Source organism: Cucurbita moschata, unplaced genomic scaffold (genome assembly GCF_002738365.1).
Source record: "Cucurbita moschata cultivar Rifu unplaced genomic scaffold, Cmos_1.0 Cmo_Scf00031, whole genome shotgun sequence".
Taxonomy (NCBI): Eukaryota; Viridiplantae; Streptophyta; class Magnoliopsida; order Cucurbitales; family Cucurbitaceae; genus Cucurbita; species Cucurbita moschata.
In genome coordinates, this window is record NW_019268547.1 from 888,947 (window position 1) to 910,811 (window position 21,865).

The 21,865-nt window shown below is 43.6% G+C and overlaps 1 protein-coding gene and 1 long non-coding RNA gene across 2 annotated transcripts; both read right to left on the reverse strand.

Moving 5' to 3' along the window:
- Positions 1-1,693: 1,693 nt before the first annotated feature.
- On the reverse strand, positions 1,694-2,466 carry LOC111464744. The gene is made up of 3 exons (XM_023108985.1): positions 2,302-2,466; positions 2,131-2,211; positions 1,694-1,898 (listed from the first exon to the last, which is right to left on the reverse strand). The coding sequence occupies exons 1-3, from the start codon at positions 2,433-2,435 to the stop codon at positions 1,694-1,696; spliced, it is 420 nt and encodes a 139-aa protein (XP_022964753.1). The 5' UTR covers positions 2,436-2,466.
- A 13,487-nt stretch (positions 2,467-15,953) lies between these two features.
- LOC111464684 lies at positions 15,954-17,059 on the reverse strand. The gene is made up of 3 exons (XR_002714070.1): positions 16,890-17,059; positions 16,729-16,810; positions 15,954-16,191 (listed from the first exon to the last, which is right to left on the reverse strand). It is a non-coding gene; the product is annotated as an uncharacterized LOC111464684 (long non-coding RNA).
- Between the last annotated feature and the right edge of the window lie 4,806 nt (positions 17,060-21,865).

Below are 21,865 nucleotides of genomic sequence, written 5' to 3' on the forward strand. Positions count from 1 at the left end.
AAAAAAAAAAAAAAAAAAAAAAAAATAGCAATTCGTGGAAAGTTTAAAATCAAAACAAACTCATCAAGTAGCGTATCAGTTTCATGAAAAGTATTTAAATGGTTTACAAAAATGCATGACAAATCTAAAACAAGAACATGTGTAGACTCCTAGACGCCCTGGGACACTCCTCTGTGGCTTTAAGATTCAGCACGTGTTCCCGCCTCGAACCATGGCATCACTCACCTGAAAAAATAGAAAGGAATGAGTATAAAAATACTCAACAACCTACTTGTAAGCTATTCTCGCATCTTATCTTAGTAGGTATCCACGGTCTTATCTTGGGGTTCTAAGGGAAACGATCTAAGCTGCAACTCTCTTTTTTGTATCTTAAGAGACTTGCCCATCTTATGCAGTGAAATGCTTAGTGTCCTGAGGTGAGGCGCGACCTCACAAGCAAATCTGAGGGGATCGTATAGCTGGATATGAATAAGTAACTCTGTCTGAACATCATCCGTGGAGGTTAGCTGACAACCCTCCCACAAGACCATACATCCACTAAAATCTGGGGTTGCAACCCCTTGTGTGCTGGTCAGCTACTAAGTCATCCTACGTGGCTCCACGTCCCCCGCTCAGGGATGGGTTCCTACAGCCCAAGGGTCCTGTTCAGAAGACCCCATAGCTATCACCACTAGGTCGGGGCACCTGTCACACTTCCCTGTCTGGATTTGCCTGGCTCAACGATCTTAATGCCGAGCTCTGTCTCAACGGTACGATACCCGAGTAGAGAGAGAAGTGGAGGTTTTGGTGACACTATCCATACTGCTCACCTCTAGCGGGCTACCTACAATTACCGTGGTGTTCTACTATTCTTTTTAGGGTGGAACTTGGTGGCTTAGACTTGGATTCAAACGTCTCAAGGATTTTCGTGCAAGGTCTCAAAGCTCAAGTTTGGAATTCTAGGCTCTGGATTCGCCGGTAGTCGTTTCGCAGGTTTAAAATGCACGGTACTCTAGAGGTCTCCCAACCTAGGGTCTCGTCTAGCCTACTTAGTCACAAGTACCGTAATCTAAGCTCGTAGTTTCTTCCTATTCAACAAGAAAGATAACACAAACAATCATGCACAAGAGTTAACACGCAGTAGTTCATGCAATATTAACAAACATGCTCAACGGGAATATAACGTCCATCTTCACCCGAAGCGCAGATTTCACAGTTTTCCATCCTCCTCATGCATACATACATTATCAGAATCTCAATCTAAACAAATTACATAATCATTCATATTTAGAAGCCATAGATTTTCTTGTTTATTTCATTTTCACGGTTTCCATACTAATATGCTAGGTTCGAATAGCTAAATTTATGAGTATGATACCATGCATGCTTATTCCGAGCGGTTCCTACAAGTACTGCTCGTGGGAATCCAAATGGCTACTTACTTGGTTGACGCATGTCTTCCCTAGCTCGAGTTTCTTGGCTGAAAGGATTCCAATAATTCTGGAATTTCCTTCACAAGTTCTAATTCATATAACAATAGGGTCAGTATCGAAATTGGGACGAAAAACAAACAAACAGAGGCGTAACGGAGGAAAAACAACTACTCACGGGCCTACACGCGCAACTGACGCACTCTGAAGGCTTACTACGGGCAGTTCCACGCGCGCGTATCTACTCGCGCAATGCCTACTCAGTCGCGGACCAGAAAGTCGGGTCAATCCAATTGTATCGGGGCAGTTCTCCAGATGCGGTTCGAGTCGCCCACTTCAGACTCGGGTTGGCCTGAATCTCGCGCTTTGTCGCATGTCAGCTCACTTGTGGAGCACGCCTCACCAGCCGGAATGCGACCTGTGTCTAACGTCGATTCTACCGTGCTCCTCCTTATGCCATCCGACGCGTGGCGGCGTCCTTTCTCTCTCCTGCGTATGTTTCAATTTTCAGATCGTTAAGTGTATTCGCATTTTCGATCTATTTTCTTTGGATTTTTTTTTATCTTTCAATCCGTAATCCGAATCAACAAGTTTTCTTCATAAACATTGTAAATCTCATATTCTTCTCCCTCGATATGATTTTCTTATATTTTTTTTTTTTTTTGATAATCACCAGTCTTAATATTCAAGTTTGAATTTGGAGAAAAACACGAGTTTATACCAAAAATCTCGTTTTGTTGAAACTCTGATTTGAACGGAAGTCTCGACCGCCTTCACTCTAAAACTTGCGAAGATCACAGTCCTGAGGGTAAAAGTCCAAGAATCACTAAAAAATGCCACTAGCACACGAAAATCTCGATAAACATTTCGATCTAGACATCCACGGACTAACCTTGAGTTCTTGGACATTTTTGACGAAATAGGAAGGTGCGATTCGTGAACACACCTTGCCTTGGATTGCTGAAGGTCTAGCTCAAGGATTCTCAGATCTCCGGCATCAGTTTTTGATCCGACCTTCTCCTCCATTCTTAAAACCCTAATCTCCTTTCTCTCTTTTCCTCTCTCCTCTCCTTTCTTTTTCAGATTATGAGCCCAATCAAATCAGCCCCTCAAGTAATAGTAGGGCAAAATAGATGTTGACCTTGGGCATTTTTTTTTTCTTTTTTTCTTTTAAATAAAAATTACGGTGCTACAATTCTCCCCACCTTAGAAACTATCGTCCCTGAAAGATTATCCTCCCCGAAAGAGTTCGAGGTAAGACCTCCTCATGTCATCCTCACATTCCCAGATGGCTTCGTTGTCCTGATGGTTTTTTCCATAAAACCTTGACTAAGGAAATGTCCCTTTTTTATAGTTTCCTCACATCACGTGCCATTATCGTTATGGGTTTCTCTTCATACGATAGATCCTCCCGGAGGGGCAGCGTCTCGTGATCAATGATGTGAGTGGGATCCGGAGTGTACTTTCTCAACATCGATACATGGAATACGTTGTGCACTGTGGCAAGTGTGGGTGGTAATGCTAGTTTGTATGCTACGGGCCCTAACCTTTTTAGGATTTCAAAGGGACCCACGAACCTAAGCTCGCCCTTCTTCCCAAATCTCAACACTACTCTCATGGGGGCTACTTTGTTGACTTTTGGCAAAACGTCGACGAAAAACAAACGGCCGAAGAAAGTTCCTTCAAAGAAATAATAGCGAAAAGTAAAAAGAGAGAGGGAGAGAATTTGCTGAAGACTCGATGTCTATTTCTCATTCAGTTGAATTCTTTAAATAACAAACCTAATTAAAAAAATAGAAAGAGTGGGCTAAAACTTCGCCCAAAGTAAAACAAAAATGACCGGCCAAATTTACGCTCTTCCATTAGCGTGAATTCAGAAATTTAAAAGGTCAAAACAACTTAACTAAATTTAAAGACCATAGCTCTTATTTAATAATCTCCTCCTAAAAGCTGTGCTATATCTACCTTATTATTTGAACTCCGATTTTTTAGCGTAGTTCTTCAAATTTTACCCGCGCCAGGGACTTGGTGAAAATGTCTCCAAGTTGTTCTTCTGTTCGGATGAAATCAATCTTGATGAGCCCTTGATCTGCACATTCTCGAATGTAGTAGAATCTGATTTCTATGTGCTTGCTCCGGTCATGCAAAACTGGATTTTTTATCAGGGAGATCGTAGCTTTGTTGTCCACATATAGCATTGGTGGATTGCTTTCTCTCCCGATGAGTTCTTCCATTAATCGCTCAAGCTAGACCCCCTGTGTTGCTGCCATTGAAGCGCCGATGTATTCTACTTCGCAGGAAGACAAAACAACTACCTTCTGTTTTGTTGATTGCCAGCAGATCGCGCCGCCTGAGAGGAAGAAGGTCATTTTGTTGATGCTCTTATGATCATCAACGTCACCGGCCATGTCACTATCACTAAAGCCGACCAACTTGAGTTTCTCCTTTCCTCTCACTAAAGCCGACCAACTCTAGTTCCGGCTACATAGCGCAGGATGCGCTTGACAGCCACTAGATGCTCCTCCCTAGGTGCTTCCATAAACCTACTCACATATCCAACAGAATAAGCAAGATTAGGACGAGTGTTTACCAGATAGTGCAGACTCCCAACAATGCTGCGGTAATTGGTGGAGTCGACTGTTGTCGTAGTGCCGGCCTTCCTTAGTTGGAGCCGGGCCTCCATTGGCGTCCTTGTAGGATTACTGTCTGCAAGCCCAGTTGTGTCTAGCAGCTTCTTCGCGTATGCACTTTGGCAGATGAAGATGCCAGTAGAATTCTGTTGCACTTCGATGCCGAGGTAGTAGCTGAGAACGCCGAGATCGCTCATCTTGAAGTTCTTTGACATCTCCTTCTTGAACCTTCCGAGGACTTCCATGTCGCCTCTAGTGATTATGAGGTCGTTGACGTACACTCCCACGATCTATCGCTGCTTGCCATGACCGTGCGTGTACATGCCATGCTCAGAGGCACAACGCTTGAATTTCAGTGACAGTAGGGTACTGTCGAGCTTCGCGTTCCAGGCTCGTGGGGCTTGTCAAAGCCCGTAAAGTGCCTTGTGTAGGCGCAGTACCTTACCAGAGTTGTTGTTATTCAGGAAGCCAGGTGGTTGTCGGACGTAGACGGTCTCCTTCAGCTCTCCGTTAAGGAAAGCAGACTTCACGTCCATATGGTGAACCTCCCAAGAGCAATGTGCCGCAATTGCTAGCAAAAGACGGACGAATTCTAACCTTGCCACCGGCGCAAATACCTCTTGAAGTCCACTCCTTGCTTCTGGACGTAGCCCTTCACCACCAGACGGGCCCTGTGCTTCACAACTTCTCCTTTTTCATTGCGCTTCAATTTGAAGACCCATTTGAGCCCTATGGTTCGGTGTCACGGTGGCATATCCTCTAAACTCCACGTCTGGTTCTCGGTGATGGATGTCATCTCCTCCTACATTGCCTTCAGCCAGCACGGGTTCCTTTCTGCTTCGGCCAAGGTGTTCGGTTCATCTGCACTGATTGCATGCAGTTCAGCCACTTCTTCGAGCTCGCACGTTGCAAGTCCAGGTAGTTCACCTCCTCCCACTAGGTCGTCCATCCTCCGGTACCTGGCCACCAGATCATCATCGTGATCGGCATCCAACGTCGAATCTGCAGTCCGTGGTGTTGCGAACTCCACTGGTTTAGGGGGTGCACCTACTAGCGGCGGTGACGGTTCCTAATGCTGGGCTCCTCCTTCTTCCTGCTCGGTGACGAGGTACTCCACCGTGAATTGATTTGGGTTGTGGTCTGCCTCGATCACGTCGTTCCACTGCCAGAAGGTGTCTTCGTCGAAGATGACGTCGCGAGATACGTGAGCTCGCCCCCCTACAGGATCATAGAGTTTGTACGCCTTGCTCCCAGGTTCATAGCTGATGAAGACGACCTTTAGCCCCCTGGGATCGAGCTTGGCGAGGTGGGGACACGTTACCTTCATGTATGCGACGCAACCGAACACACGGAGATGATGTACAGTTGGCTTTTTGTTGTACTAGGCCTCATATGGCGTCTTTCCGTCGAGGCTTCGAGTTGGTGACCGATTGAGGAGATAGATGGCCGTCATTACCGCCTCTCCCCAGAATCTTCCAGGCATCCCGACCGTCACCAACAATGACCTTGCTGTCCCGATGATGGTCTGATTTTGGCGCTCCACCACTCCATTCTATTGGGGGGTGTAGGGCGTCGTTAGGTGTCGTTGTATGCCGAACTCATCGCAGTACTTATCGAAACTTGCCGAGGTGAATTCTTCGTCTCGGTCTGTGCACGGCACTCGCATCTTCTTTTCACATTCGGCCTCCGTTCGCGCTTTAATGCGCTTAACCGCCTCTGCCGCCTCTGCCGCCTCACTTTTGTCATCGACTAACAGGAGGAAGAGACTCTTACCGCCTGCGGTCGCCAGCTTGATGGGCCCGCAGATATCGCCGTGTACAAGCTCCAACGGCTCATTGATGCGGTAGGATGTCTGAGACGGAAAGGGTGTGCAGCTCTGTTTGTCGATGAGCACCTATCGCACAGCTTGTTTACGCCTTTGATTGTCGGCAAACCGTGCACCATCTCCTCCTTCTGTAGCTTTTCTAGAGCAGGAAAGTTTAAGTGCCCGTACCTTGCGTGCCAATCTCTAACTTCAGGATGTAAAGACGGTTTGTCGTGCACCGAACCTGCGTGAGCAGCCATCGTCGATCATCGCAGATTTTGAGTAGCCCGTGCTCGATGGAAATGAAGCAACCTGCCTCATCGAGTTAACCCAGGCTTACAAGGTTAGTCCTAAGCCTCCGGATGAAGTAGTCGTCGGTCAGCTTGCGGTGCTCGCCTCCCATGCTGACGAACAGGATGGTGCCATGCCCTTTGGATCTCGACGACGGAGCCGTCGCCGAATTTTACCATCCCACGAATCCCCGAGTCGAGCTCGGAGAACACAAATCTAGCCCCGATCATATGGTTTGTTGCCCCTGTGTCGAGGATACATCGTCGGTGCTCGTGCTACTCGTCCCTCTCGCCGATCTGAGCGAACACTCGCACTCTTCATTTAGTTGAATTGGCTCCCCAACTGGTGCCGCCTTTGCTACACCCAGCTGAAGCTCTTCCTCGGGTTCAACGTCGTCATCGATTACCTCTACCTCCGTGGACTTGGAATCGAAATTGGGGACGTATGCACTTACCATGAAGAGAGCTAGCTCATACTCCTCGGATTGAGCCACATGGGCCTTCTAGGCCTTCTCCTTGTTCCTAAGCTTGCTCCAGCAATTCTTGCTCAGGTGACCTCTAGGCCTTCTCCTTGTTCCTAAGCTTGCTCCAGCGCCTTCTCCTTGTTCCAGCAATTTCTTGTTCAGGTGACCTCTAGGCCTTCTCAGGCCTTTCTTCTCCTTGTTCCTAAGCTTACTCCAGCAATTTCTTGCTCAGGTGACCTCTAGGCCTTCTCAGGCCTTCCTTCTCCTTGTTCCTAAGCTTGCTCCAGGAATTTCTAGCTCAGGACCTTCTTAGGCCTTCCTTCTTGTTCCTAAGCTTGCTTGCTCCAGCAATTTCTTCTTCTCAGGCCTAGCAATTTCTTGCTCAGGTGACCTCTAGGCCTTCTCAGGCCTTCCTTCTTCTTGTTCCTAAGCTTGCTCCAGCAATTCTTGCTTAGGTGACCTCTCTTCCCGCAGTTCGAGCATTGGATCGACCTGGCCATCGGTCGACTCCTCCTTTTGATCCCAATCTTTCCCGCAAGTGCACCTGCGAGTGGCTTGTTCCTAACCTTGCTCCAGCAATTCTTGCTCAGGTGACCTCTCTTCCCGCAGTTCGAGCACTGAATCGGCCTGGCCATCGGTCGACTCCTTCTTTTAACACCACTAGGCCGGGGCACCTGTCACACTTCCCTGTCCGGATCTGCCTAGCTCAACGATCTTAATACTGGAGCTCTGTCTCGACGATACGATATCAGAGTAGAGAGAGAAGTGGAGATTCTGGTGACACTATCCACATTGCTAAACTCTAGCAGGCTACCTACAGTTACCGTGATGTCTTACTATTCTTTTTATGGTGGAACTTGGTGGCTTAGACTTGGATTCATACGCTCTAGGATTCTCGTGCAAGGTCTCACAAACCTATCCGGTTTGGAATTCTGGGCTATACATCCGCTGGTAGTCGTTTTCCGGGTTTAAATGCACAGTACTCTAGAGGTCTCCCAACCTAAGGTCTCATCTAGCCTACTTAGTCACAAACAACCTAATCTAAGCTCGTAGTTTCTTCCTATTCAACGAGAAAGATAACATAAGCAATCATGCACAGGAGTTAACACGCAGCAGTTCATGCAATATTAACAAACATGCTCAACGGGAATATAACGTCCATCTTCACCCGGAGCGCAGATTTCACAAGTTTCCCATCCTCCTCATGCATACATACATTATCAGAATCTCAATCTAAACAGATTAGATAATCATTCATATCTAGAAGCCATAGATTTCCTTGTTTATTTCATTTTCACGGTTTCCGTACTAATTGCTAGGTTCCACTAGCGAAGTTTATGGGTATGATACCATGCATGCTTATTCCAAGCAGTTCCTACAAGTACTGCTCGTGGGAATCCAAATGGCTACTTACTTGGTTGACGCGTGCGTTCCCTAGCTCGAGTTTCTTGGCGGAAAGGATTCCAAAAATTCTGGAATTTCCTTGACAGATCCTAATTCACATAACAATAGGGCCAGTATCGAAATCAGGACGAAAAACAAGCAAACAAAAATGTAACGGAGGGAAAACAACTACTCACACGCCTACACGCGCAACTAGCGCGCTCTGGAGAATTACTACACGTGGTTCCACGCGCGTGTATCTACTGGCGCAACGCCTACTCAGTCGCGGACCAGAAAGCCGGGTCAAACCAATCGCGTCGAGGTAGTTCTCCAAATGCGGTTCAGGTTGCCCACTTCGGACTCGGGTTGGCTTGAATCCCGCGCACTGCCGCGTGTCAGCCAATGTGTGGAGCATACCTCACCAATCGAAACGCGACACGTGTCTAACGTCGATTATGCCACGCTCCTCCTTATGTCGGCCGACGCGTGGCGGCGTCCTTTCTCTCTCCTACATATGTTTAAATTTCCAAATCGTTAGGCGTATTCGCATTTTCGATCTATTTTCTTCAGATTTTTTTATTTTCAAATCTATAATCCGAATCAACAAGTTTTCTTCATGAACATTGTAGATCTCATATTCTACTCCCTCGATATGATTTTCTTATATTTTTTTGATAATCACCGGTCATAATATTTGAGTTCAAATTTAGAGAAAATACGAGTTCTTACCGAAAATCTCGTTTTCTTGAAACTCCGATTCAAACAGAAGTCTCGACCGCCTTCACTCCAAAACTTGCGAAGATCACAGTCTTGAGGGTTAAAGTCCAAGAATCACTAAAAAAACGCCACTAGCACACAAAAATCTCGATAAACATTTCGATCTAGATATCCGCAAACTAACCTTGAGTTCTTGGTCGTTTTTTATGAAATAGGAAGGTGTGATTTGTGAACATACCTTGCCTTGGACGGCTGAAGGTCTAGGTCGAGGATTCTCAGATCTCCGGCATCAATTTTTTATCCGACCTTCTCCTCCAACCTTAAAACCCTAATCTCCTTTCTCTCTCTTTTCTCTTTTTTCCTCTCCCCTTAAGTAATAGTAGGGCAAAATGACTATTTTGCCCCTATGTTGACCTTGAGCATTTTTTTCTTTTTCTTTTTTTTAAATAAAAATTCAGGTGCTACAATTCTCCCCACCTTAGAAACTTTTGTCCCCGAAAGTTGATCCTCTCCGAAAGAGTTCGGGGTAAGACCTCCTCATGTCATCCTCACATTCCCAGGTGGCTTTGTTGTCCCGATGATTTTCCCATAAAACCTTGACTAAGGAAATCTCCCTTTCTTCGTACTTTCCTCACATCACGTGTCATTATCCCTATGGGCTTCTCTTCATATGATAGATCCTCCCAGAGGGGAAGCGTCTCGTGATCAATGATGTGAATGGGATCAAGAGTGTACTTTCTCAACATCGATACATGGAATACCTTGTGCACTACGGCAAGTGTGGGTGGTAATGCTAGTTTGTATGCCATGGACCCTACCCTTTCTAGGATTTCAAAGGGACCCACGAACCTCGGGCTCAGCTTGCCCTTCTTCCCAAATCTCAGCACTCATCTCATGGGGGCTACTTTCAGGAAGACGTGATCACCCACTGCAAACTCGAGATCGTTCCTACGAGAATCTACATAACTCTTTTGTTGAAATAAACTTAAAATGACAAATGCAGTTAATTTGTTAGGAAAGTTAATTTGAAAAAGCTAGATGAAAAGGCCCAAGAGTTTTTTGAGGGAATGATGATACCGTTTATGGGCGTTTCTCTCACCCTATTATTAGTGTTAGAAAAGGTATAAATACCTGATCCTTTTCCTGTAAATTCAGAGCAAAAACCGAGAGAAAAGAGATACAGAGCAATAGAAAAGGTTTTTTGTCTCGTTGTCTCTCCTCTCTCAACATCTCCTTCACAAGTACCCGAGTAGTACTTTCACAAAGCGGTATCGGAGCGTTCTATCGTTAGCGTGTGTGAGATTTACTTCACAGATTAGTGAGTCTTATTTTAACACAAATTGGTAACAGAGCTGATGGCGAATGTGATGGGTCAAATGCCACTGCTGCGACTAACGACGACGAACTACGAGAATTGGAGCATCCAAATAAAAGCTCTTCTCGGTTCTCTAGATGCATGAGAGGTGGTTGAAGAAGGTTTCGAAGAACCAAAGGATATCACGGGTTATACGGCGGCACAAAATAAGGCGTTAAAAGAATTGCGATCAAAGGATATGACGACATTATTCATGTTGTTCCGGGACGTTGACGAGTTGGGCTTTGAGAAGATTGCGAGGGCAACTACTTCAAAAGAAGAGTGGGACACTTTAGAAAAAGTGTTCAAAGGAACCGACCGAGTCAAGCAAATGCGTCTCCAAACTCTTCGTGGCGAGTTGGAGAGCATGAAGATGAAGGAGCCAAAAAATGTATCTGACTACATTACGTGCGTACAGACTGTGGTAAACCAACTAGATCGAAATGGAGAAATGTTACCCGAGACGCGGGTTGTGGAGAAGATCTTGAGGTCATTAACCAACAACTTCGAGAATGTTGTATGTGCGATAGAAGAGTCAAAGGACCTAGTGATGTTCACGGTCGATGAGCTCTCCGCTTCTCTCGAGGCACACGAGCAATGTAAGAAGAAGAAGGAGAAAACACTCGATCAAGTGTTAGAGACACTCATACAAGAAAGAGACAATACTCAGAAAAAATAAACAAAACCAACTTCAATTTCTTCTTCAACTTGTTACACTATACATATGTAGATAGGAAAAAAAAAACTAAATAACTGCTAATAACTTACAATAACTCCCCAGCAACAACTGCTAATAACTTCCCTTGCTATTAGCCACAAATACTAAAACTGTAATACAAGATTAAACAAACTAACATCAAGCACTTGAAACCAAGGCATCAATAAAAGATGAAAAGGTACTCTACTCTCAAATTTTTCAAGGTAGAGGTCGTGGAAGTCGTGGAAATGGTCAAGGTGGTCAAAGCAGCAGTAATGAAGGATATTATAAGAAGAAGAGACAGTCGAGCCAAGAAAATTGGCGTGGAAGAGGATGCAGTCAAGGAAGAGGCGGCCGATCAATTTACTCCAACATTCAGTGCTACAAATGTCACAAATCTGATCACTATGCGAATAATTGTAACTCCGACAAATGTTACAATTGTGGTAGAATGGAACATGTTGCAAATGGTTGTCGAGCCAGAAAAAAGGTGGAAGGAGCAACCAACCTAGTCTTGGAAGACGTAACAAATGAAGGTCTTCTCTTGATGGCTCAAGATGAAGACAACATTAACCACGACACTTTGTGGTACCTCGACTCAGGGGCAAGCAACCATATGTGCAGTCACGACTACCTATTCAAAGAGATGTAAAAGATTGAAGATGGTCATGTGTCATTTGGAGATGCGTCAAAGGTGGAGGTCAAAGGCCGAGGTACGATACATTTCTTGCAAAAGGAAGGTGTAATGAGGTCAATCCAAGATGTTTATTATGTACCAGACCTCAAGACCAACATATTGAGTATGGAGCAACTCACAGAGAAAGGTTACTCGATATTCTTAAAGGACTGCCTGCTACACCTAAAGGATAAGCAAGGGCGTTTGGTTGCTCGAGTCGAGATAGGAAGAAATCGGATGTATAAACTGAACTTAAGAAGCATATGAGAAAAGTGTTTGCGAGTCGACGTAGTAGACAAGGCATCACTGTGACATCTCCGCTTTGGTCACCTACATCATGGCGGCCTAAAGGAGTTAGCGAAGAAGAATATGGTGAATGGGCTACCCAACATGGACTTTGAAGGAAAATTTTGTGAAGAATGCGTGCTCATCAAGCATACGAGAACCTCAATTCAAAAGAAGGCTGAATTTTGGGCTAAACAACCTCTCGAGTTGATCCATACAGATATATGTCCACCAATTACCCCCGAGTCTTTTAGCGGAAAGAGGTATTTCATTTCCTTTATCGATGATTACTCATGAAAAACTTGGGCTTACTTTCTGAAAGAAAAATCAGAGTCGTTCGAGGTGTTCAAAAAGTTTAAAGTGATGGTGGAGAAGGCAACTGGTAGACACATCAAAACTGTACGATCTGATAGAGGTGGCGAGTATACTTCGATGGCTTTCATGGAGTATTATGAGGATCAAGAAATAAGGCGATTTCTAACCGCACCGTACACCCCTCAACAAAATGGTGTGGCCAAGAGAAAGAACCAGATCATTCTCGACATGGTTTGATCAATGCTCAAGAGCAAAAGGATGCTAAAGGAATTTTGGAAAGAAGTCATGCAATGCGCCATCTACATACAAAATCGATGTCCGCATGCGAAGTTAGATGATGAAACACCACAAGAGGCTTGGACCGGACAAAAGCCTACAATCTCTCATCTCAAAGTGTTCGGTAGTGTGGCTTATGCTCACGTACCGGATCAACGAAGAACGAAGCTCGAATACAAAATCAAAAGGTATATTTTTATTGGATATGATGAGAAGACAAAAGAATACAAGCTACTTGACCCAATGAGCAAGATGGTGATAGTGAGTTGTGATGTGTGAGTAAATGAAGCAAGCGAATGGGGCTGGAACAATTCAACGGAAGTCAATATTGAAGTTGGAGAATCATTAGTCGTTGCACCAACAAGTGCACCAACAGGCTCAGAAAATTTCGATGATGAAGATGAAACATGACAACCCAAAATGCGAAGTTTGCGAGACTTGTATGATTCAACAAATGAGGTACACCTTGTATGTCTTCTAGAAGATGCTGAAAATATTAGCTTTGAAGAGGCAGTGGGAGACAAGAAGTGGCAAACTGCCATGGATGAGGAGATTAAAGTGATTCATTGCAACAATACATGGGAGGTGACAGAATTACTGGAAGGAAGTCAGTCCATAGGTGTGAAGTGGGTATTCAAGAAAAAGATGAATGCTCAAGGCAAGATAGAGTGGTACAAGGCGCGACTCGTCGTGAAGGGATACAAGCAAAAGGCAAGAATCGATTATGACGAATTGTTTGCTCCTGTCACAAGAATGGAGACAATCCGACTGCTCCTTTCCCAAGTGGCTCAATTCAAATGGCCGATTTTTCAAATGGATGTCAAGTCGGCATTCTTGAATGGTGTACTTGAAGAAGAAGTCTACCTCAAACAACCACCCGGATACATGAAAATTGGAGAAGAGAAGAAGGTACTAAAATTGAAGAAGGCGCTTTACGAGTTGAACAAGCACCGGGAGCATGGAATACTCGTATCGATACATACTTCTAGGAGAACGGGTATAAGCAATGTCCCCACGAGCATGCACTTTACACAAAGAAGAGGGGAAGTAATGTGATACTTATCGCTCTTTATGTCGATGACCTCATCTTTTCAGGCAATAATGATAAAATGATAGAAGAGTTTAAAAGCACAATGATGCGAGAATTTGAGATGATAGACTTGGGCTTGTTGAAGTTTTTCCATGGTTTGGAGCTTAAACAAGGAGAGACGGGTATCTTTATATCACAGGAGAAATATGCAAAGGGGATTTTGAAGAAGTACAAGATGAAAAATTGCAACCCGGTATCAACACCAATGGAACCAGGTGCAAAACTCTCAAAGTACGATGAAAGAGAACGAATAGATGCAAATAGGTACCGAAGCCTGGTAGGAAGCCTTCGCTATCTTACATGCATAAGGCTAGATCTTTCATTAAGTGTCGGCATTATAAGCCAGTTCATGGAGGAGCTGATTTATTCACATTGGAAGGCGTTGAAGCGAGTCCTATGGTACATCTAAGGAACGGCGTCACTTGGGTTATTCTACTAAAAAATAGAAGATTACAAATTAGTTGGTTACTTTGACAGTGATTGGTGCAAAGACATAGACGATAAAAAATGTACATCGGGTTATGTATTCTTCGTGGGCAACACAACATTTACTTGACTTTCAAAGAAACAATCGATCGTGACACTCTCGATGTGTGAAGCAGAGTATGTGGCAGCATCCTGGTGTGTGCGTCACCCGATATGGCTTAGAAATTTTTTGAGCAAGATGGAGATAAAGCAACAAGGTGCAACCGTGATTCAAGTTGACAACAAATTAGCAATTGAGTTGGCAAAGAACCCAGTGAACCATAAAAGAAGCAAACACATTAACGTTCAATTTCACTTTATCCGAGATCATGTGAAGGAAGGAAGAGTGGAATTGCTGCATATGGCAAGTCAGGATCAAGTTGCGTATATCTTTATAAAACTGCTACCGAAACTACTTTTCGACAAATACAAGAAGATGATTGGCATGACAAATGGTAGGAACATATAAGTATATGGGGGAGTTTTGTTGAAATAAACTTAAAATGCCAAATGCAGTTAATTTGTTAAGAAAGTTAATTTAAAAAAGCAGGTGAAAGAAAAGACACAGAGTTTTTGTAGTAAATGATGGTACGGGTTTATGGGCGTTTCTCTCGCCCTATTATTAGTATTAGAAAAGGTATAAATACCTAATCCTTTTCCTATATAAAGTCGGATAGAAAATAGAAAGAAAAGAGATACAGAGCAATAGAAAAGGTTTTTTTTTTTATAAAATTAGTGTTCTTTGTCTCCTTGTCTCTCCTCTCTCGATATCTCCTTCACAAGTTCGCAAGTAGTACTTTCATAAAGTTGTATCGAAGTGTTCTATCGTTAGTATGTGTGAGATTTACTTCACAGATTATGGTAGGAACATATAAGTATATGGGGGAGTTTTGTTGAAATAAACTTAAAATGCCAAATGCAGTTAATTTGTTAAGAAAATTAATTTGAAAAAGCAGGTGAAAGAAAAGACACAGAGTTTTTGTAGTAAATGATGGTACGGGTTTATGGGCGTTTCTCTCGCCCTATTATTAGTGTTAGAAAAGGTATAAATACCTAATTCTTTTCCTATAAAGTCAGATAGAAAATAGAAAGAAAAGAGATACAGAGCAATACAAAAGGTTTTTTTTTTATAAAATTAGTGTTCTTTGTCTCCTTGTCTCTCCTCTCTCGATATCTCCTTCACAAGTACGCAAGTAGTACTTTCATAAAGTTGTATCGAAGTGTTCTATCGTTAGTGTGTGTGAGATTTACTTCACAGATTAATGAGTCTTATTTTAACACATCTTTTGCCGACTTTGTGCAGAGAGTATCCTCTGTCTGATTTTTTGTACTGCTGCATGGGTAGTTTGTACCAACTTCGACCCCAACAACTGTTTCTTGCCTACCTCCTCCCAGAATATACGGGTTTTGCACCTCCGCCCATATAGAGCTTCGAATGGTGTCATCCGAATGGTTTCCTGGTAACTGTTATTGTAGGCAAATTTTATTAGGGCCAGGTGCTCATCCCAGCAACCTGTTGTCACGACCCGTATAGTCCTCCTATGGGGGGCGTATAGTCCTCCTAGGGGTGTGCTGAATACGCCTACGCCCATATAGTCCTCCTATGGGGGGCGCGACCCAACCCGTTCCCATGCAGCTAAATGGGCTGTACGACGTGGGGACACATTTCCCATGCGAAATGGCTAAGAGTAGTAAGGACTGATTAGGGACCCTTGGTCCTCCCACGAAGCTATAGATACCGTTCTCACGCTAGCAATCTATGAACACTCCTAGGTACTTTCTTGCCATGGTGAACCCCTAAGTTCCTAGGGGAAAATTAAGTCTGGCTAGAGCGACATATCGCTCCTAACAGTAATTCTCTAAGCTTATCATAGAAATGGGCCCTAGCAATTAACAGAATGTGCATGCAACCTTCTTCAAACATCATAGTATGTAATTCATGCAAACTAGGCATACCGGCTCAACGGGGCGATGACCTCCATCAAGCACCCAGAGCACAAGTTCGCGCTCAATGGGGCGAATTCGTCCATCAAGCACCCGGAACACAGCATACACAATTCTAACATAAATTAAACGCATGCATACATACGGCGGAAGCTTAAAGGCAACACTCATGTAATTCATCCAATACAAACATAACAATTAATCTGATTAATACTTTACATGGAGAGCTAATCTGAAGCAGAACTACTAACATGCAGGTAATCCAAGCGAATCCTACAAGTATTTCTTCCTATATACCGGGTGGTGACTTACCTGGTTGACACGTGCTCTTTCTGCTAGCATTTCTTTGCCCGTGAGGTGTCCAAAAATACTGATTTCTTTAAATTAGGTCCCTATTCACGTAAAAACAGTATTAGAATTGGAATCGGGACAAAAATTGAGCAAATAGAAAGAAACCGGGCCAAATTGGCTATCCCGCGCGCGCTCACGCGCCAGCAGCGCGCTGGGAGTGCGTGGTCACGCCCGCGGGAAGGCGCTAGTAGCAGGCTGCACACGCGCCCGCCTCCGCGTAGTCGCGGGTCAGCCGGTCCGGTCAGCTCGGCTCGCGTCGCGGTTCAGCCCGGCTTGCAGGCGACACGTGTCGACGCCTCGCCGGAGCTGCGTTGCTCCAACCGATGGTCGATGCGTGTCCGGCGCCTGTCGCCGCTCGCGAGCGACTCTTTTTTTTTCTTTTCTTTTCTTTCTTCTCTGCCCTCTGAAAACCGAAACACAACCCTCTTTTCCGATTTCTATATCTTTCGATTCGTAGATCGGATCGACATGATTCCTTCGGCAAAATTTTAGATCGTGTTACGGGCTACGTCCTCATATTTTTTTTGTAATTTTTGCTTAACTACCAGACGAGTTAAGAAGGTCAGAATTTTGCTCACCGTTCTCGGACGACTCTTGGATCTCCGCCTTCGGGTTGAGGTCTCGGCCAAACTTCTTCACAGATCATGCGTAGAGTTGTTCCTAGATGAATATATCAAGATTTTAGATCTTGATTCACAAAGGAAAACCGTAGATCTGAGAAAACGTTCAAGATCCTTACCTTGCGGGTTTTCCGACTTCTTGATGAAAAATGGGACTCCGGCCACCCACATTCTCTTTTCCCTTCCAAGAAAGTTTCTCTGCATCATGATCTTCACCTCCTTGCATCATGATCTTCACCGGAATAGACTCCGACGGTAGTTTTCGGTGAGTCTTTCGGCGGTTCATCCTTCTCCTCTCTCTAGGTTCTCTCTACCCTTTCTCTCACTATCTCTCTTTTGCAGGACTATGGATGGGGTTTCATTTGGACCCCTTAGGTGGCTGGAGGGGCAAATTTACCTATTTGCCCCTCTCTCGACTTTTCCTATTTTTTTTCTTTTTCTATTTCTATTTCTCTTTCTTTGGGTATTACACCTGTAAAGTCTATAACACATGCCCTCAACATATCCTCTCAAGTGTCTGATTAAGTCTCTCAGTTTGCTCATTGGTTTGAGGATGGAATGTTGTACAGAACTTAAGTTGCATTCCCAACGCCTTCTGTAACCCTTTCCAAAAGTTAGAAGTAAACTTAGAATCTCTATCAAACACAATGGACACTGGCATGCTGTGCAGGCAGTTTATCTCCTTGACGTACAACTGGGCCCACTGGTCCACTCGATAAATGGCTCTACCTGGTATAAAGTGGGTTGGCTTAGTTAGTCTGTCAACAATGATCTAGATGACACTAAAGCCTCGTCGAGTCTTTGGTAGGCCCGCGATGAACCTACTGGTCGCTGTCTCGGGGCCTTTACCTGCTGACAGATCAAACACCGACACTCATACTTAGCTACATCCTTCTTCATTCCCGGCTACCAATAACTACAATTCAAATCCTAATACATCTTAGTATTACCAGGGTGGAACATGTAGGACGTGTTGTGTGTCTCAGTCATGATTTTCTGTGGAATCTTCTCATCTCGTGGTACGCATAATCGGTCTTGCCACATCAATCCCCCTTCAGAAGAAACTGAATATCCCTCTAGTCTCTCAGTTTCTTGCTAACCATAGATCTTGCTAAGGTGCGTATCAGTTCTTTGAGCTTCGATGATACGTCTCTTGAGGGTGGGTTGGACTAACAGTTGCGCTAGTTGAGCGGTGACGCCTCTAACCAAGACCTCTATTCGAGTTGCCCACTCTGCTGCGTGTCAGCCAACGTGTGGAGCACGCCTCACCAGTCGAAATGCGATACGTGTCTAACATCGATTCTGCCGTGCTCCTCCTTATGCCAGCCAATGCGTCGCGGCGTCCTTTCTCTCTCCTACGTGTGTTTAAATTTCCAAATTGTTAGGTGTATTCACGTTTTCAATATATTTTCTTTGGATTTTTTTATCTTCCAATCCGTAATTCGAATCAACAAGTTTTCTTCATGAACATTGTAGATCTCATATTCTACTCCTTCGATATGATTTTCTTATATTTTTCTGATAATCACCTGTCTTAATATTCAAGTTCAAATTTGGAGAAAAATACAAGTTCTTACCAAAAATTTCGTTTTCTTGAAACTCTGATTCGAACGGAAGTCTCGACCGCCTTCACTCCAAAACTTGCAAAGATCATAGTCATAAGGGTAAAAGTCCAAGAATCACTCAAAAACGCCACTAGCACACGAAAATCTTGATAAATATTTCAATCTAGACATCTGCGGACTAACCTTGAGTTCTTCGCCATTTTTGACGAAATAGGAAGGTGTGATTCGTGAATGCACATTGCCTTGGACTGCTAAAGAACTAAGTCGAGGATTTTCAGATCTCCGGCGTCAATTTTTTATCCTCCAACTTAGTTTATGGTTTGACAATAAATAAATTATTCATTTGAGAATAAGTGGTACATAAGGTATAAGATATCATTATAAGAATAAAATAGACTTTTGACCCAACTCTAATTATAAAAAAACTCATAAACGAACAACTTGCTTTTAATGACTATATCAATAAACAAACTTTTTCTGCAAGACATAAGAGTACACTTCAATGTAAGTAGTTGTAATACCCCGTTTAAAAAAAAAAAAAAGACACAAAAAATGCGTGTGGCAACCTGACGCCGACATCGGGTACAAGAAGGTAGACGGCAAAATACAACTCCCCACCCAATTTTTCGAGGCTAAAATCTCAGTTGAAGATGTTGGGGAGGTGATTTAAGAGATATTGGAGTAGAAGGAGGAGGGAAACATGCGAGATTTTAGGATTAAGTCACTAGAGAAGTTGAGTTTAACCCACGTCCGTCGAAGAGTAAACACCCTAGATCTGTTGGGATTCAGCATGAGTTGGGACGCGATTTTGAAGAAGGAGCAAGAGATCGAAAAGGAAGAAATCGAGAGTGTCGGTCATGGTAATGTTTTGGGGGTTTTTCAAAAACTTCAACTTATATGTATCTTGAAGTCAACCAAATGTGGCAATTCTTGTCCCTGTTGGTTCCATTTGACAAGATCTATGAGATCTATGAAGAAGCCAAACGTGGAGGAGGCTAGTATTGGCACGAGTTGGTTGAATAAAGAAGGAGCCGAGAGAAAGGGGTAGTCGCGCAACAAATCTAGGTTGTTTACACTCCAGAAGAAGAAGAATTGGCTTAAGATATTTTATGACTTATGACTATACCGTGTGGAGGCTAACTGGCATACTACTGTGATGTTTGCCAGTTAGCCTCATATAATGAGTCTGTCACGAGAGGCAGGGGTCCACAGTTGTACCTTACGAGTTGTTTATGACTATTGTTTATGATTGTGAGTTAGGCTTCAACTAACATCTAATTGTAAACCTGACTCGATTGTGAGGGATTCACCTTGCCTCTGTCAAAGGAAGGCGGTTTATGCCTTTGGAAATCTTTCAAGTAATAGGACTTCATGGTCATAGTCCCTGAATCTCTGGTCCCTTGCACTGCTGTCTGATTAGCCAAAGAGTGTCCGCATCATTTGGGTCATCAGAGCCTGATTTTCCATTGAGGTCAACATGAATGGTTGTAATACATCTAGCGTGGGCGTGGTTAACAGCTGGCTAGGAGGAAGTTCCGTACTAGTGGTTGGCACCGATTGGACCTCCTCGGAGAAGGAAGAAGTAGGGTCTATATCAAGCAAGTTTTGGTCCTTTGCCCTCTTTCAAGGATTTTTAGTTCTTGATGCCCCCTGATTGGTTCTCTCGCTAGTTTGGGGTGTGTCGCTAACCTCCTCTTGAGATTCAGGTTGTTTCACTTCAGGTGTTGGAACACGGGCGTCCTGAACAACTTTTCTTCTTCCCCTTCTAAGTCCGGGCCTAACATAGAGTTCACGTCAATTGGGTGGCATTATCTACCACAACAGAAAAAAAATTGCGGTTACGATTCATGCATAGCACATCCTCGAGTAAATGTCTAATTATAACACAACAGAAAGTCATGGTATAGTCACTAAACACTATCTTGAATTTTGTCTCCTTATTTCAAATCCGTGAAAACGTCTGGTCGTGAGATGTACGTGTTTGATGGGCGTGGTCACAGAGGATACTCTCTATTCTAAATGTCTACAGGACTTATAACCTAGTGCTCTGATACCAATTTGTCACTACCAAAGCCCACCGCTAGCAGATATTGTCCTCTTTGGGCTTTCCCTTTCAGGCTTCCCCCAAGGATTTTAAAACGCGTCTACTAGGGAGAGGTTTTCACACAGGGGGTAGACACGAGGCGGTGTGCCAGCAAGGACGCTGGGCCCCAAAAGAGGTGGATTTGGTGGGAGTCCCACATCGATTGGAGAAAGGAACGAGTGCCAGTAAGGATGTTGGACCTTGAAGGGGGGTGGATTGTGATATCCCACATCGGTGGTGAAAATCTCTCCTTAGCAGGCGCGTTTTAAAATCCTTGAGAGGAAGCCCGAAAGGGAAAGCCAAAGAGGACAATATCTAGTAGCTGTGGACTTGGGCAGTTACACAATTTGAACATGAAATGAGTTGGTTTGTTGTATGTAAGAGAACGTGAAATGTTTTGATCCAAGATAACATATGTGGAAATGTTATTATGTATGTTACTAAAATGCGTACGTACTGTCTTATGAACTGAAATTCATGACTAGGCATCCATGTTTAGATCGCTATGCTATGTCTCTGTTTTATATGTTATGATGTATGCGGTTATACAGGGACGATTAAGGGTTCGCCAGCTAACTCCTAATCGTGAACCTAACTCGATTGTAACATGAGTGACAGAGGTCTACATTTGTACCTTACGAGTGACAAAGGTCTACATTTGTACCTTATGAGTTGGTTATGATTACTGTTCATGTATTTGATTTATGCGGTTATACGAGGACGGTAGGAGTTCGCCAACTAGCCCCTCATTGTAAACCTGACTCGATTATCAAGGGTCCGGATAACCATAGAACTGGCATATGATGTTTTATGATATATGATTTGTGGAGTGGGGATTATTAAGAAGTTTGCCCCTTACCTTCCTTTTAGTCAGCCTATTTGTATCAAGGTCATGCCTCAAAGATCCAAAGATATGATGATTACGAGAGACTAGCAGAGATGATGATGAGAAACTACAGAAACGACTAAGAGACCGAATGCATTAACTAAGATTAATAAAACTCAATAACGAACGACAAGCCACAATAGAAGGATAACACTCAAGTCAATGAAGTTTTTTTGTTTTTCGTTTCATGTTTCACCATTTATCTTTTATTCGGTCAAAATAGAAGAACAAAACAAAAAAGAGTAGAAGCTACTTAAAAGATAATACTCGAATAAGAATAAGAGATTAGAGATGGTGAGCTAGAGTAGCACCTATGATATTTTCTTCTTGTTTAGCTTTTCTCAACAATAGCATTTTTATGTCGTTGCTGCGCTACCTGCTCGGGATGCTCACCAAAGTTATTTAAAACTATCTCCACGGACCAACATAATTTTTTTTAAGCTTATTTTGTCTTTACTTACATACTTGTTAAGAAAATTTCAAGAGGTCACCTAACGTAAGATTGTTCTAAACTAAATACGCTTAAGTTTGGAATCTTATGATTGATCCACCAAAAGTAGG

Excerpts from the sequence above, each read along its gene's own strand:
- LOC111464744 (XM_023108985.1), bottom strand. The coding sequence starts at position 2,435 with ATGGAGGAGAAGGTCGGATCAAAAACTGATGCCGGAGATCTGAGAATC. Across the intron at positions 2,212-2,301 it reads AAAATGTCCAAGAACTCAAG|GACTGTGATCTTCGCAAGTT; the intron begins GTTAGTCCGTGG and ends TTTTACCCTCAG. Across the intron at positions 1,899-2,130 it reads TCAACAAAACGAGATTTTTG|GAGAGAGAAAGGACGCCGCC; the intron begins GTATAAACTCGT and ends AAACATACGCAG.